The 22,397-nt window shown below is 43.7% G+C and overlaps 1 protein-coding gene across 4 annotated transcripts in view; it reads right to left on the bottom strand.

Moving 5' to 3' along the window:
• Positions 1–3,658, bottom strand: part of ESRRG (estrogen related receptor gamma) — a 406,125-nt gene extending 402,467 nt beyond the window's left edge. Inside the window, exon 1 of one of the 4 annotated variants that reach the window (XM_051615738.1) lies at positions 3,547–3,658. Coding sequence is in view for 2 of the 4 variants with exons in the window: in XM_051615710.1 (XP_051471670.1) it covers positions 3,547–3,548 (2 nt within the window). In the remaining 2 variants the exon portion in view is untranslated. Of the gene's footprint in view, positions 1–2,331; positions 2,349–3,546 lie in introns of those variants that run through there. The other 3 variants (XM_051615710.1, XM_051615725.1, XM_051615742.1) reach the window with 3 other exon arrangements.
• Positions 3,659–22,397: the final 18,739 nt, after the last annotated feature.

Here is a 22,397-nt window from a genome sequence, read left to right as displayed (position 1 = left end):
GGATGGTACTCTCCCCCGGCACACCCCCTTAACTAATGCCATCCTTTTCACAAACTCCTGCTCCTTCTATTAGCAGTTAAACACTCTTAAAAAGCCTCAAGCGCCCTCGTTACCTGTTGCTATGAGGCCCCTGCTCTCCGATCTGGGGGGGTAGTAACTCTTTCCACTGTGATCATGCTGTGCTGGCTGCAGATAGCACTGGGCTGTGAGAACCCAGCAGAGGGGTAAACCCCGGGGGGCTGCGGCCAAAGGGGAGGAAAGGTTGGGCAAGGAGGGCAGCAGCACGGCACCTCTAGAAGCCGTGAGCGGTGCTCAGCGCTGATGCCCCACTTGAGAGCGAAACCAAGAGAGTAGGGAGAGACGAAGAACGGGTGCGAGGCGGCAGGTGGGTAATCGTGTCATTAGGTTACCGGGGAACCTCATGCATTGAATGCCACGCTTTTAGAGAAAGACGGGGAATTATCGTTACTCTTCTCGAGCAGGCATTTCCAGAGTAAAGAGTTAACTGACGCCGATTCTTCACTTGCGTAATAATCGAAGGGAATCCGAGCTTTACCTGAGAAACTTTTTAGTTTTGGTTTGTTGATTGTTTGTGTTTTATTATTTTTCTTTTCTTTCTTTTAAATTTAAGCTAGGAATGAACTAACAGAGCCTCACTTTTCTGAAAGCGAAATTAATCTAGCTCGTAATCGGGAGTGGAAAGACGCAGCTAGCACGGCCCAGAAATGAGATGCGGATGCCCGCGGGATGCGGTCCAGGAGCGGCTCCGAGGTTAAACCGGGCTGGGCGCTCCCCGGACCGGTCCCACGACGCGCCAGACCCCGCGGGGAAGAAACCCCTCGTCCGGCATCACCTGCCTTGAGCAACCCTCATTGGCGAAATCGGAGAAAAGTGGGGAATGAGAGAAACAGATTTAAAACCTCAAGTTCGCAAATGAGGAGCGTGAGGTGCAGTTTAACACGCGTTTGCGTGAAAGCTGCCCTAGGAAAGGGAGTAAAACTTCAGCCTAGCCCGTGTCCTTAGTTAACTAAAGCCAATTACTTGCCTCCATAAAAGGTTTCGCGTACGGCTACATGTGAGGAAATACGAGGAGCTGATGAGTCTGTTTTTGTTATGATTTAATCAAATAAATTAAAGGAGAGGGATAAGGATACGCCCAATTTGGTGCTAAGAAAAAACCCTAACAAAACAGGCAAGCATTAGTTTTAAGGGACGCTCTCTTTCCAAACCCTTTCGTGCTGCACAGAGCAAAGCGAAGCTCTCAGAGTCCACTCATCTCATTCCTGCTAGCTGTTGGGGTTTCTCTTTTCCTCCTAATGGAGTAACCTTTCATAAGCGATTGCAATTTGGGGGGGGAAAGGGTGAGTAGGTGCCAGAACAAGCTGGGGGTGGGGCAGAATTCTGCGTTTCAAGCAATTTAGAAGGCAGCAATTCTGCTTACAGCAGAGAGGTAGGTGGGTACTTAAAAACATCTTCCACCGGGGTGTCCTACTTTAGCAATTCTAATTAAAACAAGGTTTTAAAGATGCAAAGAAAGCTTGCTGTGTTTCCAATGGGCGTGGGGGATACCATCAGGCACAAAGTGCTCCCAGCTTGTTCTAACGTGCACCTTTGTTTAAAAAGGAACAAAAAAATCAAGCTCGTCCTCTGATTTCAACTACTGTATTTTTAACTAGATTTCTTTCCTCTGCTTTGTGTGATCTGATACCTACCGTATAGCCCTGGCCCACTTTCAGCCCTGCGGGTGCCCTGTATTGTGTGCGTGTCAGGAAAAAAAAGGGAAAAGTCTTCCATCTCACACTCTCGTGCCCTATACTTGTGCTTGGGAATTGAATCGTGTCCAAACCAGAGGTCAGCAAAATACGGATCCTGTTCCTCTTCTTGCTGCCTAACCCGAGAGGAGCCGGGACTTTGTAGGTCCAGCCTGGCTAGCGCGGCTGTGACTGTCCGGCACCTTGAATCAATAACGCAGCCGGTTTTCTGACGCTTCTTTTCCACTGCTGCTTATTGAAAAGGAGGCTTTACTGCCACCTACAAATAGTGCAGGATCCAAGGATCCAAGACACGTTTTTTTCTTGTTTGTTTGTTGTTTTTTTTTCCTTCCCCCTACATAAGGCAACAAAGTTATAACCAAGATACCAAGTTCTTCTTGCTATTTCGTGAGGGCTCTGCTCCGGGGGGGCTGTGCTGGGGTCCCCCCGCCAAAGGCGCCTGCGCTGCAGCCTTGGAGGGGAGCGGAGGGCTCCGGCGGACCCAAACCACACACGCACCGGCTGCCTTTGAACTTTGTTCGCAGGCACGTCAGGGAGAGGAGCAAATACCGATACTCACCGTGCTCTTTGGCTTTCCAGGTGTAACTCCGTCTCTCCCTCGTCTTTGTGTACAAATGAACAGAGGTTACATCCCGGGCATACAGTATAATGCCCTGGATAACCCCGACTCTGTTAATTTAATGCTACGCTAACCTGAGAGTGTGTGATTGGAGCTCAAGTGTTGGGTTAGAAAAGCGCCTCTCCATGCTGGAAGCAAATTCGCTTTCTCTGCCCACACCCCGCCTTTCCACGCGAAGACTCCCAGCCCTGCATTCCTCCACAAACCAGGACACCTACCTTTTCCAGACACGTTTCCTACTACTGATTGCATTCCCCCCCCTCCCCGCGCTCGAATCCACGGTGCAATGCCTTACACCCACGTGCCGTGCCCTGCCTGCTGCGTGGGGCTTGATTTCACGCAGGGTGCCACGCCGAGGGCCGGGGCTGCCATGGGAGCGCCGAGACCTGGCGCGGGGGAAGGAAGGCGCCCGGGCGTGGGGAGATGGGGGCCACGCTGCCGCCCCCGCCAGGGAAGGGGCCGCAGGGGGCGGTAGGGTCGAGGCGTTTCCTTTCTCACTAAAATCTCAGGAGGGAACAGGCTGCTCCCCGAGCGCTTTCTATCTGCTCGTGCCGCACGCAGGCTCGGACAGTCATCGCTGTACGCGGGGAGACCAAACTCCCTCATCCCCCGCTCTGTCTCTCTTTTTATTATTATTTTTTTTAATTCCTTTTTTTTTGACTGGAGTTTGATGCATACAGCTCGTTCCCCGCGCTGATACCGGGGTAGTAATTGTCAGGGGATCTGAGCGCTCCAAGAGAAGCGAAGCGGGGGAAGAGAGATGAATACAACCTCCGTTATCTCGCTGTTACTAATTCCCAGCCGGCTCGGACTCAGGGGATAAGACGATCGCTTAACAAACCCTCCTCCTCCTCCTCTCCCTCCTTCTTTCCTTTCTTCCTTCCTTCCTTCCTCTTCTCCGGCACATTTTCTCCCCCACGCTCGCCCACGTTTCATTCCTCCTCTTCGGGAGGAATAAGCCGTGCAAACTCAAACTCAAAAAAAAAAGAAAAAGAAAAAGAAAAAAAAAGAAAAAAGAAAAAAGAAAAGGTGTGTGGAAGGGAGGCAGGAGAGGAATTAAAAAAAAATAAAGAGAGGGTGGAAGGAAAGGACAGAAAGTGTCTGTGCCTGATCGCTGACCATCTGTGCAAAAGGTGATCATTGTTAGGTACTCACATGGCTGGTGGCAGAGCAGCTCTTAGCAATTAATAAGTCTCTCAGCTTGAGATCTTCTTTCCCCTTTTTGATGGTAGCGCTCTCTGTGTGTCTCTCTCTCACTCGCGCGCACACACGCAAACCCGATCAGATGCTTCAGGACCGGCCACTTTGCCAGGGGAACAACACGGGAGGGTTTGTATTACTCCAGGTTCGTGTGTGTAGCCTATAAATAGCGAACTTTTTGATGGAATCAGCTAACAAATGAGAGGAGAAGGCGTAATTTTGCGCAGGGAGCCCCCCTTTCTCTTTGCAAGATTAAAACCCCCCAGGCAGCAGACAGAGCTAAAGTTGTGGGTGTGTAGAAAGGAATTTCACTTTAGTGTGATTGTGCGCGAGATTTCTGTTTGTTTGTTTATTTTGGGGGTTGTTTTTGTCGTCCCCCCTCCCGCCTCCTCCCCAGTCTATACGTTACATCCTCCCTCCCTGCCTTCCCTGCTAGGGGCAGGAACTGACCCGGATTAGCACCGATTTTAACTCCAAATTGGAAATACGGTGATTTTGAGGGATTTTGTTGTTGTTGTTGTTTGGGTGGGGTTTTTTTGTGGTTTTTTGTTTGTTTGTTTGTTTTTTGAGGGGGTGGGGGGCGCGAGGGGGCTCCACGCGGTGTCGGGTGGCAGTGAAGAAGGTGGGCAGTCAGGCTTTCCTAAGCGTGCCCTCACTTTGAAAGCAAGTGGGGAACAGAAAGAAAACAGGTCGGAATTATTGGGGGGGGGGGCGGTGTTGAGGGGTGTGTGTTACATTGGTAGGGGTGAAGCGTTTGCCTGGAGCTTTGGGTCGGATCCACGGAGCGATGGATCAACTCGAGAGAAATCCCACTCGGGACACTCGGTGTAGGGTTTCGGCTCTCCCACGGAAGCCGCCCGGGCCGCCCAGCGCTCCTGTCCCCACCCGGCGCTCCGGAACCTCCCCGGCCTGGCACGCGTGGGCGCTGCAACAGCCTCGTCCTTTTGGGGGTGGGCAGCAGCCCCCCGCGCTGCCGACGCAAGAGGAGAGCAGCGGCGGGGCCGGTCCGACGGTTCGGCCGGGAGAGCCGCCCCCAGCACGGGGCCACGGCGGGGCCTGCCCGGGGCCGGGGGGAACCACTGTCTCCAGCTCCCAGCCTGGGCCTCCCCAGACTGCCTCCGGGAAACTGCCCCGCAGGCTGCTCGAGGCCGGCTCCCTTCTGCCCGTCTCTTGTTGATGGGCAGAGCCGTATCGGTATTTTTTGGCCTTCCCACATTAAGACCTGTCCCTGGAGGACACTGATTTGGAGGAAGCTTAAGGCTGGGTCCCTGTCAGCAGAGGAATTGCCGCTGGTAAGGATCTTACCGCGGCAACTATGAAGAGGTTTTCTCCCCTGACAGGTACCTGACAGGGCTGGCCGGGAAGGAATTGCTGACCTGTCTGAAGAAATATATTTGCGACTCCCAGAATGGCAGGACAGATGGTGCCAGTTCGCGCTGTGGCGACTTTTCTCGATGGCATACACTGAGCGGAGTTGATGAGTGTTTTGTTTTTACGGCAGGGAGGTAGCGATGTCCTCAGACATCCCCTGGCACGGACTGTCTGTGAAATGTCCGTTTCTGTAAAGGAGCCAGTGCCGCGGAGACGCCAGCCAGGAGGGCAGGGGGGCAGCAGCAACGCTCCCGCCCCGTCCGCGAGTACGTGACCTGCCGCCCAAACGCCGAGGGACGCGGCTCGGAGCACGTTTGCAAAAGCCGATCGCGGCGCCGCGGCCCCGGTTGCCTCCAAACCGGCCCTCAGGCGTGCCCCGCCACCGCCCCCCTTCCCCCGCCGCTGAGCCTCCTCCCCCCGGGCAGGGACCCCGGCCCGCCCTACGCGCTGCCTGCTTGCCGCCGCTGCCACGTCCGGCTGCCTGCCCGCGGGGTGCGGGCAGAGGCGCTGCAGGCAGCCGGACACCGCGGGCAGCCTCTGCCGTGTGTAACCGCCCCGATTCCTATAGCTCTGCTAGGGAGGAGGGAACAGGGGGGAAGTGGACAAGAACGTACAGCGGCCATAGGTGCCCCCGGAAAGGCGCCCGGACTCCCCAAGCTCCCCCGCTCCGCTCCGCTCCTCCGCCGGGCTCCCGCACCTTCTCCAGTGATTTTTAGCCCGGCGCCGCGGTCTATCCATATGCATTTCCAATCTCATGGCTCATAAACTATTAGCAAAGGGGTTTCATTATTCACCTTCTGTACCCTAGAAAGGAGAAGAAAAAAACCCCCAAACACAACAAACCAACGCACTGTCGTAGTAGCAGCGAGACGCGGGCTCGGTTTAAATCCTAGCACTTCCCGCCGCCGCGGGTTGGTCGCTCCGCGGGGCCGAGCGGAGCGGCTGAGCTGGAGGCCGCGGAGGCTCCGCGCCCCTCCGCGGCGTTCCTCCGCCTGGCTCGGCCAGCTGCTCACTGTACCGGAGGGATTGAGGAGGTCAGCCGCTTGAGGGGGCAAGGCAACACCGTGATTTGTCTTTGATCGCGGAGAAAAAAATCCGGAAGAAAGACAGAATCTTGGGGATGAAGGGAAAGGGGTTCGGCGGCCCGATGCAGTCTGGGTTTCGATTGTTTTGCTGTGTGTTTGTGTGTGGTTTTCCCCCAACCCCCCGCAATAAAGAACATTAGGAGTCACTTAGTTCTCCATTGAAATCTGACAAATGCCGCTCCCGAGTGAGAAGTACAAGCTCGGCGGTGCGATGCGATGGGGGGACGCATCACAGCGAACCGAGGGCCAGAGCTCGGGGACGGCGCGACGCCCCGCGGGGCGAACAGCCGGGGGGGCAAGGGGAGGGGGGTGTCAGCGGCAGCAAACCACCGCACTAAGGCCTGCAACCAGCCACAGGCAGGCTAAGCTGCAGACAGGGGAAAAGGACGCCTTAGCAGGGCGACCAGAGACATCAAGGACCCGGTCCAGGCAAAGTTAGTGGAAGCCTGAGCTTGGGACAAGCAGAAGTGTTAATACCGTGAGAGCTAAGTTAGTTTCTTTCTCTCCCCCCCAACCCGCCTTTTTTTTTTTTTTTTTTTTTTTTTTTTTTTTTTTTCCCTTAAGAAATGGGATGCGAAAAAGTTTAGACCACGAGGTAATTATAAAAACCAATATAGCAGATTTTAGAAGAGACCCACTTCACAATTTTACACCGAGGAACAAAATATTCCGGCGAAGTCTGGGGTCATTACCAACAATAGAGCAATGTTCTCTCCCTGTTTAATATACATGGTGTGGGAAATGAAGGGAAAACATAGCTAGCACCTGTAGTGCCAAAGGAAAAAATCAAATTACGCTGTAATATTGGGGGGGCTATTTTGTAGGACACTCTTCAATAATAGACCCATATTTAATTTTACCTCTAATGATTTTCTCTGCGTGGATGCTAGTTAACAGTAAGGAGAAGATTGAGTTTCTACTTTTTACATTCTGTTATCTTTAAAAAAAAAAATTCCTTATGTGTTAATCACGCATCTGTAACTGCAAGCGACCAATCTGGACCAACTTTTAATTAACACATTGGCCTGCCGAAGCAGAACATTTCCTCAGAAAAACAAAATTTACGTTGTAACTATATATACAATGCCGGATAGGCGTGACCCTGGAAGCCCCAGGGCTCTCCTCCTCATTTTTTTTTTTTAGGGGGAGGTGATGTCGGAGAGGGGCGAGGAGATGCGTTCCACCTCCCCCCACGCCTCGGGGGCCGCCGCTGCCCGCGCAGGAGAGGGAAGGCGGCCGGGGCGGGGGGGCGGGTAGCCGGACCCGCACAGCAGCCTGTGGGAGCAAAAGGCCATGGCAGAAAGGTGGAAGATCTGGGCTTGTGGGAAGGGGGGTTAGAAACACCGGTGTGGGGGGGTGGTGTGTGAACGCAGGCTCATACGTGGGTGCTACAGCTTCGGAGCCTGCTGGGTGGTTCCCCAACCCCCTTCCGCAAAGCACAATGAGAGGTCAAAATACAAAAATACAAACCCTTTTTCTCTGTACTTTTCCCTCACCAATGCTTTGTGTTTGTATATTTTTTCTCCTCTTCCTTTTTTTTCATTAGTAATTTTTTTTATTATGATTTTTTTTTTAAATTCCAGTACAGACTGCAGGCAGGTTAGATGCCTGACTCGGCTCCTGCTTCTTCCCCCCCAACACAGAGACTAGAGTATGTTACTGCTGAGTTATACTTTAACTTCTCCGCAGGTAATAATTAAAGAGCTTCTTTCTAAATCTCTTTTCCCCCACTGAAACACCGGGGCTTTCTTTTGCAATGGACAGTACTGATCACACACACTGGCACGCTCTCCTCAGAGCAACAGGCAGAATTGCTCTCAACCCGGTGAGCTCTGTGCACACCCCTATGGACCTTCCCCCATTTTTTCTTGAGCTGAAAGGTTTCTTTAGGAAAGCATTTCTATAAACACTTCCAAATCCCCCTCAAGAGGAAGCTCCTTATGCCAAAGGGGACTGACAAGTCGCTCAGATGCCCACATACAGGCTTTGGCCGTACCTCTGAATTTCATCCCATAGTGGGTGAGTTTAAAACCAAGACATACAGAGGGAACAAACTCACTGACTTAAGTATCTCTGTCGATCAGAAAGATCTCCAACTCGTGGAGACATTTTCCAAAGAAAACATTCAGCCTCATCCTAACAGCTGTACTGAAAGTTTTAGGGGCTTTCAGTTACTTGAGATCATAAATTAATCTGCCAGAGAAGTGCGGCACACACCTGATATCAAGGGAGGGTCAAGAGCTGGCCAGTTCCAGCTGGTCCCGCATTTGATTTACTTCAGGCTGTTAAGTTGTGTGCTGTGGTGTTTTGATAAGAAAAAAGGAGTCAGCAGTTTGATTTGGCAATTCTTTTAATTTATTTTTTTTCCCTTCTGTGGAGAGGGCCGCAGTTTAAACTAAGGAATTTGTTAGTGCTGTTGGGGTGGCTTTTAGCAGAGGTTCTCAGTCTGCATGAGGCTATCTCATGACTGTTAACACTTAACTGTGTTTCTTGCTCTCCTGAGTGAACCAGACAGAAGCATGAACTTTTGATGCAGCTTGTCTACCTCAGGCCTCTGGCATCTCTGGCTTGTGCCTTCACAGGGGTTCAACCCAGCCAGGGTACTTGGAGCAACAGCAAAACCAGTGGCCATCACCCAACTGGTCACATCAGCAAGCTGCTCCATCTTGGCAGAGCCCTACCACAGCTCTCCTCCTCACACCTCTTTTTTCCACAGGGCCTTGTCCCCAAGTCGCATCAGGCCCCTCAGAAATGTGGGATTTTATATTTTTTAATACTGTACAGATGTACTCGTACAAGCCACAGGGCTGAATGTGGTTGGCTGCTTGTTCTGAGCAGAATTAAACTATTATTTGTAGATCTCTCCTGCACCCCGTGTCCCCTCTTACAGCCCTCCAAAACTTTAAATGACTGAGAGTTAGAAAATACAAAAGGGATGCTGTCTCTGATGTGAGGCTCTGGGTAACATAAAGAGGACCTGCAGTACTCCAGACGGGAGAAACATTGCACAAATAACACCCCTCAGAGATGGCAGCAATGAGTGCAAAAATGCGGGATTAAGAATCAGATCAGATTTTTATTTTTTTTTTATTCTACCCATTCTTTTTCTCCTTTCCTCCTAATTAATTTCTCTGCATCTAAAATAGGGAAGTAATACCCACTGACCCTATTGCTTTCCATGAGGCAGTTGATGTCTGAAAAAAATCAGAAATCCTCAAAGAACATAATCCGTGACTGTTCTAAGGTGGACGCGCTGCCATTCCTTGTATTGGGGTTGGCAAACATTTCTCAGCAGAGACCATATTTTCCCTCATATGTTGCTTTAGAAAAAACATCATCACTTAGGCTGAAAACTGATACGCTGACTGTCTGTACGGGGCAGATTATTTTGAAAATACCTGCCAAAACAATTTGTCCATTTCCAAGAACAAGGTTATGGAAAAATAAACAGTTTTGCTCATACAAAAAAAATGGAAACTTTTTTCCTTTGAAATGCTCTGCTGCCCTCAGGCTTTGAAGCAGAGACTCAAAATATGACCTTTTTTTTTTATTTAAAAAGCACCTTTCCCCCTCTCTCTGAAAATATATCCAGATATGGCTAACTTGTAAAAATTAGAAATACTGTGATGAACACAGTCTTGGTAATGATTTCTTTTATTCTAGCAGGAAAAAGTAATCACTGAAGGTTGGCCCTCACTGCAAACAGAAGCTTAAGGATACAGTGGTGAGACCAGATTTCCCCTTTAATCCCCACCTCCAAATTTTCCCTGTGAGCCTGAGCTTTGGCTCAGGATCTGAGAGGTAGGAATCCTATCTCTTCTAAGCTCCAAACGATTTGAAGGTTGTGTCAAGAAGAAAGGTCTCTGCATTAATACGATGGAGACAAAAACACAACAACACAAAAATCCAGCCTGTGACAGAGCAGGCAACAGAAGCAGTGAAGCAGTCCAGAGAGAAAAACTGGGACTGAGGTTGGAGTCAGGAGCCTGGGACTGATTAGGTAAGGAGACACACAGGTTGTGCAGAGAAAGCAGAGAGAAACCATTTGGTTGAGTAGCCTGGAGGGGAGATGGGAGAGCAAGGATAGAAAAAACTACCAATGCTGTCAGCCAAGAGCAAGGATGCATAATTCCAGAGAATATGGGCTGAATTTCATTTGAAACATGGTAGAAATTCTGAAAGTCAAAATGTTTTGTTTCATTATTTTTAACTGATGCAGTTCAGCTGCATCATTATTGCTTTTTATTTGGAATAGTCTGCTTTCTAATGCTAAAAAAGAATTAAATTACCTTTAAAGGAAGTATTTCAAAGCTGATCCAAAACATTTTTCAAATTATTTTTTGTGTGTGTCACCACTGAACTAAGGCAATGTATTATATATTCAAAACTAGCCACGACATCAGGCACTGAGTGGTTAAAGAAATTGCTAACCTGAGGGTTTCAGAGCTCCTTGATTCGTTCTCCCTACATTATGATACACAACCAGAGTTTATTCCACAAATTTTCTGAAACAAAAATGAAACCCTGCAAGGTACACTCCCTCTGGGGACAGATCAGAACATTGTAGTTTTTATTCACTAGATTCCTGTCACTGATTTGGGTACAGTTCATGTGCGAGGTAGAGAATTACAAGAAGAGGAGGCTTTGTGGCAAGGTGACAGCTGCATTTTGCCTGCTGAGTTTGCTTCCATTCGCCTTTCCCCTGAAAGATTCTACAGTGTGGGGAAAGTTGCCTCAAGAGGCAATGATTAACTGAGATTTTAATGTTACAAGGGCTTATCTCGAAATTTTGGGGTCTGGTAAGCTGAAGTGAATCACTCACTACCCCAAACAAAATCCTTGGGATTGCGCATTCACTACACCAAGTGCTACAGAACGCTAAAATTAAGTAGGCAATATTTCTAATTGGATACCCAAAATCAGCAGGCATTTTTTACTTTAATCTCATTTATTCGGAATGCAGATTTATTAAAAAGGATAGGATGATCTCACTCCTCCAATTTCAGATTGTAAAAGGTGTTTGCTAAGCACTGAGATTATATAGCATGGTGCAGAGAGGAGCAACAGTTTTAGGTTGAGATTAGCATTTTTGTGCCCCAGATAAAACTTACATTCCCATATAGGTAAGCTTAACAAGAAAAAACTAACTCCTGAAGAAAGCTTTGACCACATACTACTCTGAATGCCAAAGAGGTACTCGTGAAGAAGATCAAGCAGAAAAGTCCCACTGCCCTGTCAAATTGCATTCATCTACCATTGTACAAGAGCAGATGAAACAAAGGCTTTGTAAAGTTATCCAAGAAAAGGGGGAAGGAGAGGAAGAAAAAAAGAAAAGGAACAAAGCCAGGGTATCAGAAAACATGGAAATATGGTGCTGACCAGGAAGAGACTGAAGAGCATGTCTTAGTGGTTGCAGCACTTCTATCTGGGTCACTTCCACTTCAGGTGTACACTTGCCTTTCAGTTACTGCAGTTTTCCTTTGTGTTTTAAAGTCCTTCTAATTGCTCCAGAATTAGCATTTTTCTATTAACTAGCCTGGATTTTGAGGAGAAGTTTTTCCTGGAAAATTCTTGATCCTCTCCAAGTGTGTGATAGTGTAATTAAGGGCTGTATGATAAAGCGTCTGCACAAGGGATTGGTACTGAGCAGTGCGATTAGCTTTCTTTCTCTCACTTCCCACTGCTTCCTCCTGGCTTTAAACATTTATAGAGCCTGTAATGCTCTTTAATTTGAGTGTGTGTGTGTGTCCATATGTATAAAATATTATATGGCTACACAAGATTTATCTCCCACCTAATTTATTAACAATCTTTTTAATTTCTATTAAAATACAAGTTTTTTAATCAGTTACTTGATTTTTCATTCCTTATACATTTTCCTTCCTTGATTTTTAATTTCATTTAGCCCCTGAAAATTTAGGGGCATTAGTGATATTCCACCTATTTTAACTTTTTAATTTTTTTTTTATCTTTAGGGAGTTGAGTGCTTATGAATGATAGCGGGTCGATAGCTTTTAGACAATATTTCAGCTCATCTGCTTATCAGGTACAATTGTCACTGGTAACAAAGTTAAGCACAATACCAAAAGGGTGACTGAAACAGAGAGTCCAGCTCCCTCTGATTTTTTTTTTTTCTCAATTAGCACACATTTAATTGCTTATTTATAGTTAGTAACACTGGCAACTATCCCTTAGGATCTGAATTAAAATCTTCACATTATTTCAGGTAGATGAATGTAACAACCCAGATTACCCCACACAGGGCTGGATTTGAACAAACAACACAGAAAAAACCCAACTCTTAAAATTTTCAAGTTCTGTCTTACAACACAGAAATGCTCCAGAATCACTCTCCCTTTTAGTCAGAGAGATAGGAAGTGCCATCACCACGCATGTGCTACTGACCTCAGTCGGAGGATGCTTGGCCTGGAGTCAAGCAGTCACTGCACTCACTGAAACAGCCAAATTAACTGTCTGCTTAGCTGATCCAAGACAGTAAGTGAGACAATAATTTGCTACTCCTACCTCCTACTTTGCTTCACAGCAGATCCTCATTCAGAATAAAGCTGCAGTTCAGGATCAGTTTTTATGCCCAGAAATAACCGTGATGACATCGTAAAATTGTACCTGTAGTAACTTGGACAAATGGGATAAATAAATGCAAATGTAAAAAGAGAAAACTGATCCAGTTTTTAGTAAAGCAGAGACTGTATGAGAGCAGAGTACAAAGAGTTTCAGGAGTTCTGATGTAATCAGCTGTCACCATTATTTGGAGTAGAAACTTGGAACAAATAAAGTGCTATTTCCTCTGAGAAAGGACCTCTTCAGCATCACTTTTACCACCACAGCCTAACCCTTTGCTTCTGTAACAAACCACAAGCTTGATGGAAACCTTATAGAGTAAATTGCTTAATGCTGTCTAGAGACCTCAAATATGTGAAGTACCCAGTGCGTAAAAGAGAGAGCTTATTTCAAAACCAAGCGTAACAAAACTGACCTGCTAGAGAACAGAGCCTCCATCTTTTTCCCCTTGGTATTAGGTACTGCACTTGGATTTAGGAACAAAGCAGCATATGCTTCCAATTCTATAATTTTTATACCACCATACAAGACAGAACAACTAATATAATGTCAATTATGCAATGCAAGCATGGCCATCTGGCTGCTTCAGAACTGATTTTGACCCAGGTAACAGTAAAGGTTTTTGTATCAGAGACAAAAATTTTAGGTGTGACATCTACATCTCTGTTGAGCAACATTAATTCAATTAGAATTTCAAGAAGTAATTCAAAAGTCATAGTACTGGAAAACAGCATATTCACTGCTGTACTTAAGATATCCTACATGATCAGCCTCTTCGCAGAGCTAGATTCCTCTTACAGTGGCCAATAGTATCAGAATAGGAAAAAAAGAAAAAAGTATTTTTATCAGTGTATTTGACCAAGTCAAAGATCTAATATTCATGTCAATAAAGCTTTACTACTGCTTATGATGATAATGCTATATCATCCCACCCCTGAGGTGTCTGTATCTCAATCATGAGTGAATAGATCACTATATAAAAGTATGTACCTAGTTTGATGTACAGTAATCTATCTCTATGTATCTCAGAAAGCTCCAAAACAACAGCAGAATCACAATAAATCATCTGAGTATAATCTTAACACACACTGCAATAGCATTGCAGTATTTCACAGGTATGTGTTCCAAGGCATAGATATTATTCATAAATACACCACTGATGTAACTGATGTGGACACTCCTAGCATAAATTTAGAGAGAGGAGTTAAAAGTTTGTCGTAATTTTATGGGTATGAGGATGCATCTTCCTACTAGCAGTGGCTGGTGTCTCTTTGTCACACTCATAATTCAAAAACTCCCCACTCACACACCCATATCACCAATAGAGAGAAGCTGAAAAGCAGAGTTGTCTGAGGAAGTAAATTTCAGATTATGAAGATATTCTGGATCTGCTGTGTGTCCTCAGTAGTTCACTCCTGGGGAAGGTTTGCAAAGACACAAGCAGAATTTAGGCATCCAGTCTAACTTCCCAGAGGCAAGAGCCAGCCTCCCTAAAGGCAGATGAACATCCGTCTCTTCCAAAGTTCTATTTACCAAGAAGAGCTACAGCATTTAAGCTACTTTCACAGTGTGGGTTTTATGTCTGTTTGTTTGTTTTGTTTGTTTTGGTCAGGGTTACTCTACATGTATGTGAATAAGGAGCATATACAGGCTTAGTTGTGACACTTGGCAGAGAAGTGGTAAGTGCTTCAGATCTGGCAGCTGTAACTTGCGATTCTTGGTAAGTTTACAGATTAGTTTAGCTCTCCCTTAAAAACAAAACACAGAATAGTTTGTATCTATGATAAAATGTTTTGACATTAATTAAAGTGAAAATTCTGTATACTTGAACTCTCACTACTGAGTGGAAACTGCTGTAAAAACAGATGTTGCTTGCTTTCATTGGAACAGACACACCAGTTTTCTGTCCTATACAGAAAGTACAAGTCAGGATAATGGTGTGAAGAAAGCTCAGTAAGCTTCCATCTTCTGCGTGGGCAAAATGAGCTATGATAATGAAGGCAAAGGGTGTAGAATTGCTTGGAGGGAGATAATGCTGAGGTTGAACATACTGAGAAGTAAAGGTGGCAAGATTAATAAAAGTAGATATTACTTCCCAGCCATAATAGAAATCCTCAACAGTGTCCTACTTTAATGATTTATTACTGTTATCTACACCTGAAAAATATGTATTTTTGGTATTACTACACATTTATTCACCTTCCTAGTATATCAACCCACCTTGGATATTTGCTTCATCAAAATGCAGATAAGCTTTTCCTAAATACTGAGAATTGTACAGGTAATGCTAGAGTTCTAATTTAAAAGCCAAGGAAAGTCTTGCATCATACACACACAAAAGTTTAAAATGAATTAAAGTCCTGTTTTATTTAGTGAAAGAATAAAGATCTATAGTATACATATTTAATTAGAGTCATAAATGTACCAGCATTCTTAAATGTACTAATATTTTTAAACATGACTGAATCAAGTAATGGACTGGAACAAAGCGTATTATCGGCAATACTGTATTCAGATTCTGAAGATAAGCAGATAGGTAAGTTTAAACTCAGAAAAACAGATTTTTAGCTTAATAAATTTACCTCCCAGAGTCTCTTTTTATTCTTTGGCAGTACGCTATTGGGGTGAAAGAGCTACATCTATTAATCTGAAAGTGCAATGGATCCTCTCTTCAGGAATAGTTTTTCTTGCCTGCATATTTATACCCTCCCCACCCTTGATTTAGGAACACTCATTTATCTTGAAACAGATGGATATCAAACCCTACTCTTGCTTCAGATTATAATCTGATGGGAATTGCTCAGACTTATCAGTGCTATAGATAAAAAGAGATTCAGACCTTTCCTACTATACTTGGCTCCTTCTGTGGAGATGTTACGACCTGTTAGCTCTGCAGGTGGTCAAGCTGCTAGGGCTGACTTCCCCAGGCTCTACTCTGCAGCTACAGGATTGTCTTCTTCTGAAGGCAGCTTAGAGCAAGACTCTTATATCAGGTGGCCCAACTTGTCTTTTAGGAGAATCCCTTTCCTCACAGCTGCTGCATCCTCGCACATACTTCTGAGGTGCTGATTGTACCATCTATTTGAAAAGGAATTTTTTTAAATGGGAGCCACTCAATTGCTGGATAAGTATTCTCTATGCTTCAGACATCACCATCCAAAATAAACCAAAGCTGATAGTGTGAGTGCTCTTTCACAAGACAGCAGAACATTTTCTCCTTCCCAAAAGAAAACTTTTCATGTTGACCAAGAGATACTATACCATGCTGGATCATACCAATGGCTGACCTACACCATTGTGCCTCCTCCTGAACTAGCCAGAATAGACTTTATAATTTTATTCTGCAGAGGAATTAAGAACATGACATGATTAGCAGGTAGGAACAATGTCTGTGGAAATGCTAGTTCCTATAACTGTTTGATGAACATGATGCTTATGGAATAGATAAGGAGCTTTCAGATCTTCCACTTTAAGATCTACAAATTGCAGACATTTTGGGGAGTATGATTTAACTGAACCTTTAGTGTTGAAAAAAAAAGCTAGGACTGAAAACGCTAAAAGTTCTGCTTGTGGGTAGCCCAGGCATTTGATCCTGCTTGCTTTGGGCCCACAGTTAATTTTTAACACTGCGGGCACAAGCCAGTGACCCTGTGTTCTGCTCAGGAATGTCTAACCATTCACCATCTCCCAGTTTCTACTGAACACCCACTATAGTGGAATATTTTTTTATTTAAAGATGCACCTGCTTCAAAATTTTCTGTGTTACTGTCAGCTTTGCATCAGACATTGAGCTCTGTGGAATATTGTTGCTTTGGACTGAAGGTGCATTGAGCTGTGAGAAAAGTTTAAAAGCTAAGGATCAATCGAGGACGAACTAAATGGCTTTTGATTGTGATTTCCTATCAGGTTTAAGAAACTGCTTTAATGGAAGCAAGATGTAGTAATTTGAATGCAGCAAAGTTATTACTTTAGCTGAAAATAACGACAGAAATATATAAGAATCTACAGAAACATGATTAAGACCTGTGCAACTAGTAATAAAACTGAAAAGAGAGACACACTTATTCTGAGTTTAATGTATTTGTGGCTAGCAAGTTATAGTTAAAAGAAACCCTATTCACAGCATCTTTACAAGTTTGTCATACGAAGACCATAAAGTGGAATTATATTGGCTGATTTATTTTGCCGCTCTTTCTTTCTTCTTCCGTGTCCATGTCTAAATCATGAAGAGAAAATGAGAACACTAGCCAAATCTTTATTTAAATACAAATACTTTATTTAAAACAAAAAGTGTAATTGTTCAGAAATAGACTATTGACTTTCACTGGGTTAAACAGCTCATGTTCTGATTAAGCTTGAAGCTATAATTGTTCTTGTCACCCAAACTCTGCTCAGTCAATATCTTTTTATCATATACATTTTTAATCACATATTAATAAACAAGGAGGTGTGCTTTATTGATGGCTGGATTAGTTTATTGACCAACTCAACAACTCTATATATGGTTTCTGAACACAGAAACAAGGTCAATGTGTAAAGATGAAGAATAGTACATTCACCAGCTTTAATATACTGCATTCTGGTCCTCTACTTCCTTGCTTAGAAATGAAATCTATATGGTTTCTCCAACTTTTTTTTGGAAGTTATTTAATATTTGAAACAACCTCACTGTTTAACTAAATTTTGGGTGGAGTTTCAGGAAATATAAACTTCTACGAGCCCCTCTAATTTAACATAATCTTGTGTACCTTGACACCAAACTGTATTACTTTTTAAACCTTTGGGGAGTCAAATTTTCAGATGTTTGTAGATTCTTACTAAGTATTCTTCAATTACTTTTAGATTCTCCTGAGAGCTAGCTTTTTTCATCCCAATCAGTTATTTAATTTTTCTCTCTGTGAATTGTTACCATAAATGTTTCCGCTCAAGTAATTCAAGTTTGGAATGATGTTTTAAAAACAACTGCATAAAGTTAACAATTAAGACAGTAATAGAACATGGCAGTACCTGTGTGTATTCTTTCCTGTCAGATAAAATCTGTGCAGAGGTACTCCCATTTTCCCTTCCTCTCCCTTTTTTTTTTTTTTTTAATAATTGCTATTATTTTTCAAAGGGATGGAAACTGGAATAGAAATAGATCCCTTCATCAGCCTCTCCATATTTACAAAACACTGTTTTGCAATAAAAAAAGGTATTCAGTTGAAAATATTTTGATGACTCTGCCTGTCAGGTACTTATAAGGTCTCCTTAGAACAAAAGTCATGTGGAAAAACAGCTGGTTGCCAGTGAACGCAGAGGTGCACAACAGCCAGAAACAAAGTGTTTCCAACCTGAAGTTTGTAGTCATTAAACTCTTTCAAATTATTTTTCTCCTTAAGATGTAAGCTTAAAAAGAGGTCAAAAGGATCAATCACTGCAGTATCACATGTCAGTAAGTCTGATTTTACCAATGCTTCATGCCTGAACCATTTAGGTGATGAGACATATGAATTGAAAAATAAATTAATCTGGCTTGACTTTCTTTAAAATCAGTCTAAAATCAGTGCAGTTCTTCAGATACCTCTCAAATAAGCCCTATCCGCACCAGCAGATTACTGCTCACAGTAAAGAGAGACTGGCTGAAGAGGTCTCTGCATTTCTTTCCCTATCCGAGAGCTGCTTCTTGTCTTTGTCTCCCAAGTACAGTATTTTCAGCTTCATTTTCCACACAGATTCATTCACTTATTATGTGACCACATTTCTACTTTTTCTAGGTCCTTTTATGCTACTGGTTAGATTTATACAATTTTTTAGGCAGATAGAAAAAATATCTCAGTCCAGTCCAATAGTGTTTTTCTGGGCCTTTGACTGGAGTTTAAAAGATGGTCCAATTTTATTATTTTTTGTGATTACTATTGTACAATCCTCAGGCTGCTCGTCAAAGGAAACACAGAAGAGCCATTTATGATAAGATATAAAAAACTAGTGTAAAAATTAGGAGAAAAAGTGCTAGCATAGAGTGTTATTAAACACCAACCAATAGCCCCCAGGCACTTCAGATTTAAATGGGAAAGTTTGAGAAAGCAACTGTAGAAGAGAGAATCCTTCACTCCACTAATACCTTGAAATACTGCAAAAGAGGAACTGGGGGTCAGGCTGAACTGCATATTACCACAAGATCTTCTCAGGAAACATAAAGGCATCCAAACCAAATTCTGCGGATGACTAACCTACTGGCAAAACCATTCATATTCACATGAGTACTATCCCTGTAAAAGTGCCAAGTACACCAAGATGTTGTGTAGAAGTTCTGGTCATGTAAGGTAAAGCTTCCCAGAGGCACCCTTTAATTGGTCTAATTTTCCCTGCCAAACATCATCAAAGTTTTAGATGTTCAGGCCAGGTCTTGTCACTTTACTATTTCCTCACTTTTTTGATTACCTACTCCCAGCACAAACATCTCAAACATATCTGCTCCCTGTATGTCTTTCTCCCTTTCACATGTGCACCTCTTTCTCTAAGTGTCTTATAGTATCCTTAAAAAGTAGCAGAAGCAAAATTACAGAGTATGAATGACTATGCAACACCACAAGGTAAATGGTTGTCCAGATACTTTACAATTTCATGGGTAGGCACAGGAAACCTTCCCAGCACTTGAGGAATACATTCCCCTCTACTTCCACTTAATTTCTGGCCTTTTTGAGAAAAAAAACCCCACAACCCAAAATACAAGAAAAAACAGTAACTATGCAAGCTGTAGATTCCATATGCTACTCCTTATGTAGATGTGAGGGAAGTGTATGGAGTTCAGTAAGCAAAAGCATTTCTGGGAAGTTGATATTAAAGGGAAGGCAACTGCTAGAGCCAGTTTATGTAATTATTGAAATGAGTACTATGCACAATGAATAGGTTTATTTCCATAGTAGGAACACACCAAATCATGCCAGCATGGGCTGACTCACCACAAGTAGGTGGGTTTGACTCCTGGCTCTGACACCGAGTTATTGCACACCCTTAGGGAAATCCTTAAGCATTTATTTTGGCTTCTCCATTTATATGATTTGGATAATACTGACATACCTGAAGGGCATATTTTAAGATACAATATATTTAAGATACTACAAATGCTGTAACATAGCTTAAACCTCATTAACACCATCAGGCTCAAATAAACACTGGGTGATTTAAGTAATGTGGTACATGTTCCCAGAACAGAACAACTTCACTGAACAAAGAGCAAAATCTTCAAAGAGTCAGAGGAAAGGGAAGGTACAACCCATTGTAAGGCCAAAGTACTTTGCAAGGGTGGGTAAATTTGTAGGGGAGGAAGAACAAGTTTGTTTAATAGGTAAGAGTTCAGTCTTCATTGATTATTTAAGTGGTTGGGCAGAGCTGAAAAGCAACACGTGCTCAGGAGGGGGTGAAGAAAACAAAACCTGTAGGCCTCAGCTACCCAGCTGTGTTGAAGCTAGGGAGGACTTTGCCAGTGTGACACCTAAGGGTTTGTTTCTATTTACTATATAATGTGAAAACAGAAGTGTCAAAAGGTATGTCTTTTCTCTGGACCTTCCTCTCTTATCAGGAAGGGGAGATGGTCTTCTCCAGAACAGCACGACGTGCTCTGAGGTCTCCCCAGGACCAAAGCACACCAAATGGATAAAATCCTGCTGAACTTTCCAGTAGGGTAGAAGTTCTGGCATGGTGAGAGATGGGCTGGAAACCCCTGTGAAAGAGAAGGGCCCCAGCAAAGTTGCTCGGTAAGGAGTCAGTCATACAGTAACTACACACTTAATAGCAACAACAGAAGCGAGAGACCCCAGACCTCTGCCTGGAAGCTCTGGGTTTGTCACCAATGTCCTCAAATCTTTAAACCCTACTTACTCTGGAAGGAATGCATTTCTGGGCTAACCCACTATGAAGAATATCAGATAATAAAGCAGCATGAGCACTTCGGAAGTTTTCTTCATGCCTTCTCCAAAGTACTATTCCATTCTTAGGGCCTTAGTAAAAAAACTCTTAAAAAAGTGTGAGGGGAGATCTGGCAGCACAGAGAGTGGTATAACAAGATGAAAAATGGGTTAACTGCTCTAGGAGTAGGAGGGAGAAGCTGGAAGTGGATGTTCTTGAAGTGAGGGAGAAACACCCAGAGGATGGAAAAAGAAGGATTTCTCTTGAGTGGTGGTCAGTCGTAGGGACCAGGTAAAACAGCAGTCAGATTTCAAGCATCAAGAAATTACTATTATTTGGGACTGGAGGGACAAATAGTACCGAGATCTATTTTTTTCATTGGATATATTTCTTTTGACATTGTAATAAACCTGAGAAAAAACAAGTTGAGTAGCCTAGCTTTGAGTGAGTTGTGATCCAGACAGGACCTCCAGCTTTTGGAGATAAACCTTAATCCATTTTATTGGTTTGACAGAAAAGGACTAATAATGTGCCTGACTGTCATCTCCAAGGCCAATGTGAACCAAGGAGTGGAGAAATCTAGATTTTCCCCCAAAGAGCACTTCTGCTCCTGGGTAAAGTGCTTTTACAGGCACATACAAACAGTGTAGTATGTATGAATAAGGCAGGCTGGACTTGCCTAATTTTCCACAGAGAGACAGAATCATAGAATGGTTTGAGTTGGAAGGGACCTTAAAGTTCTAGTTCCAAACTCCTGCCATAGGCAGGGACACCTCCCAGTAGACCAGGTTGCTCAAAGCCCCATCCAACCTGGCCTTGAACACAGCTAAGGATAGGGTATCCACAACTTCCCTGGGCAACTTGTTCCAGTGTCTCACCACCCTCATAGTGAATAATTTATTCCTAACATCTAATCTAAATCTACCCTTACTGCATCAATGTAATTTTTGAGTTGCTAGCACAGGCTACTCCACAGCTCCTTCACAGCTGTTACTGAACAGGATGATTTGTGTCCTTCACGCACTACATCTGTTTATCTGTCTTATTTACTGCTTATGATGACCCTAAAGATGGACACTGAATTCTGAATACAATTTGAGACATTAACACATTGCTGGTTATAAAACAGTTTCCCATATCAGAAATCTGTTTATAAGCTGAAAATGCTTCTGTTAAGTTCTTCATTGGTATACACAATTTAAAAGACACAAAATCAAATTAATATTAAACTAACAAAGCTGATACATTTTTACTACATTTTTACCACAGAACACTTTGCTTTCAAGAAAAGTTGAATAAATCACAGAGCTTTCTTAAGGAGACATCTCCCCTTGTTTTCAGAAAGTCCTTAATGTGACATCTGTCCCTGCACTGTCACCTCTTTTAAAACTAACAAATGCATGACATATAATACAAGATTTATAAATTTAAGAAACCCACCCCTTTTAAGTAATATTCTTTAAATCTCAGTTTCTGACAGTCCTCCTATTTGCTCAGTAACCATAATAGGCGTATTTTTCAGAAAATAGTGAATAAAAACTGACAAGCTATCGGGGGAATCTGAATGTATAATTGATAGGGGCATAAATTAATATGATTAGGCCTTTATTGGGTGCCACTGCTGCCAAACCTACAAAAGGGGCATGGAATAAAACATGGCTATGTTCTCAGGGCTGATAGACATCAATATGTAATGCATATTATCTCAAGCCTTCTCATGTAGTCTGCTTATGACAGCACTCAACCTAATTGAAATTTTTATCTTTCTGTTGCATACAGACAGTTTTGACTACCTGCTTCCAGGGAAAAGAGAGAAATCCAAATGACCCAAACGAAGGTTTCTCTGTAGAGTTATATACCCTTCTTGCAAATCACTTTAAA

Source organism: Apus apus, chromosome 3 (assembly GCF_020740795.1).
Source record: "Apus apus isolate bApuApu2 chromosome 3, bApuApu2.pri.cur, whole genome shotgun sequence".
Classification (NCBI taxonomy): domain Eukaryota; kingdom Metazoa; phylum Chordata; class Aves; order Apodiformes; family Apodidae; genus Apus; species Apus apus.
Note: the sequence above shows the minus strand (reverse complement) of the source record. Positions and strands in the feature narration are given on the sequence as shown.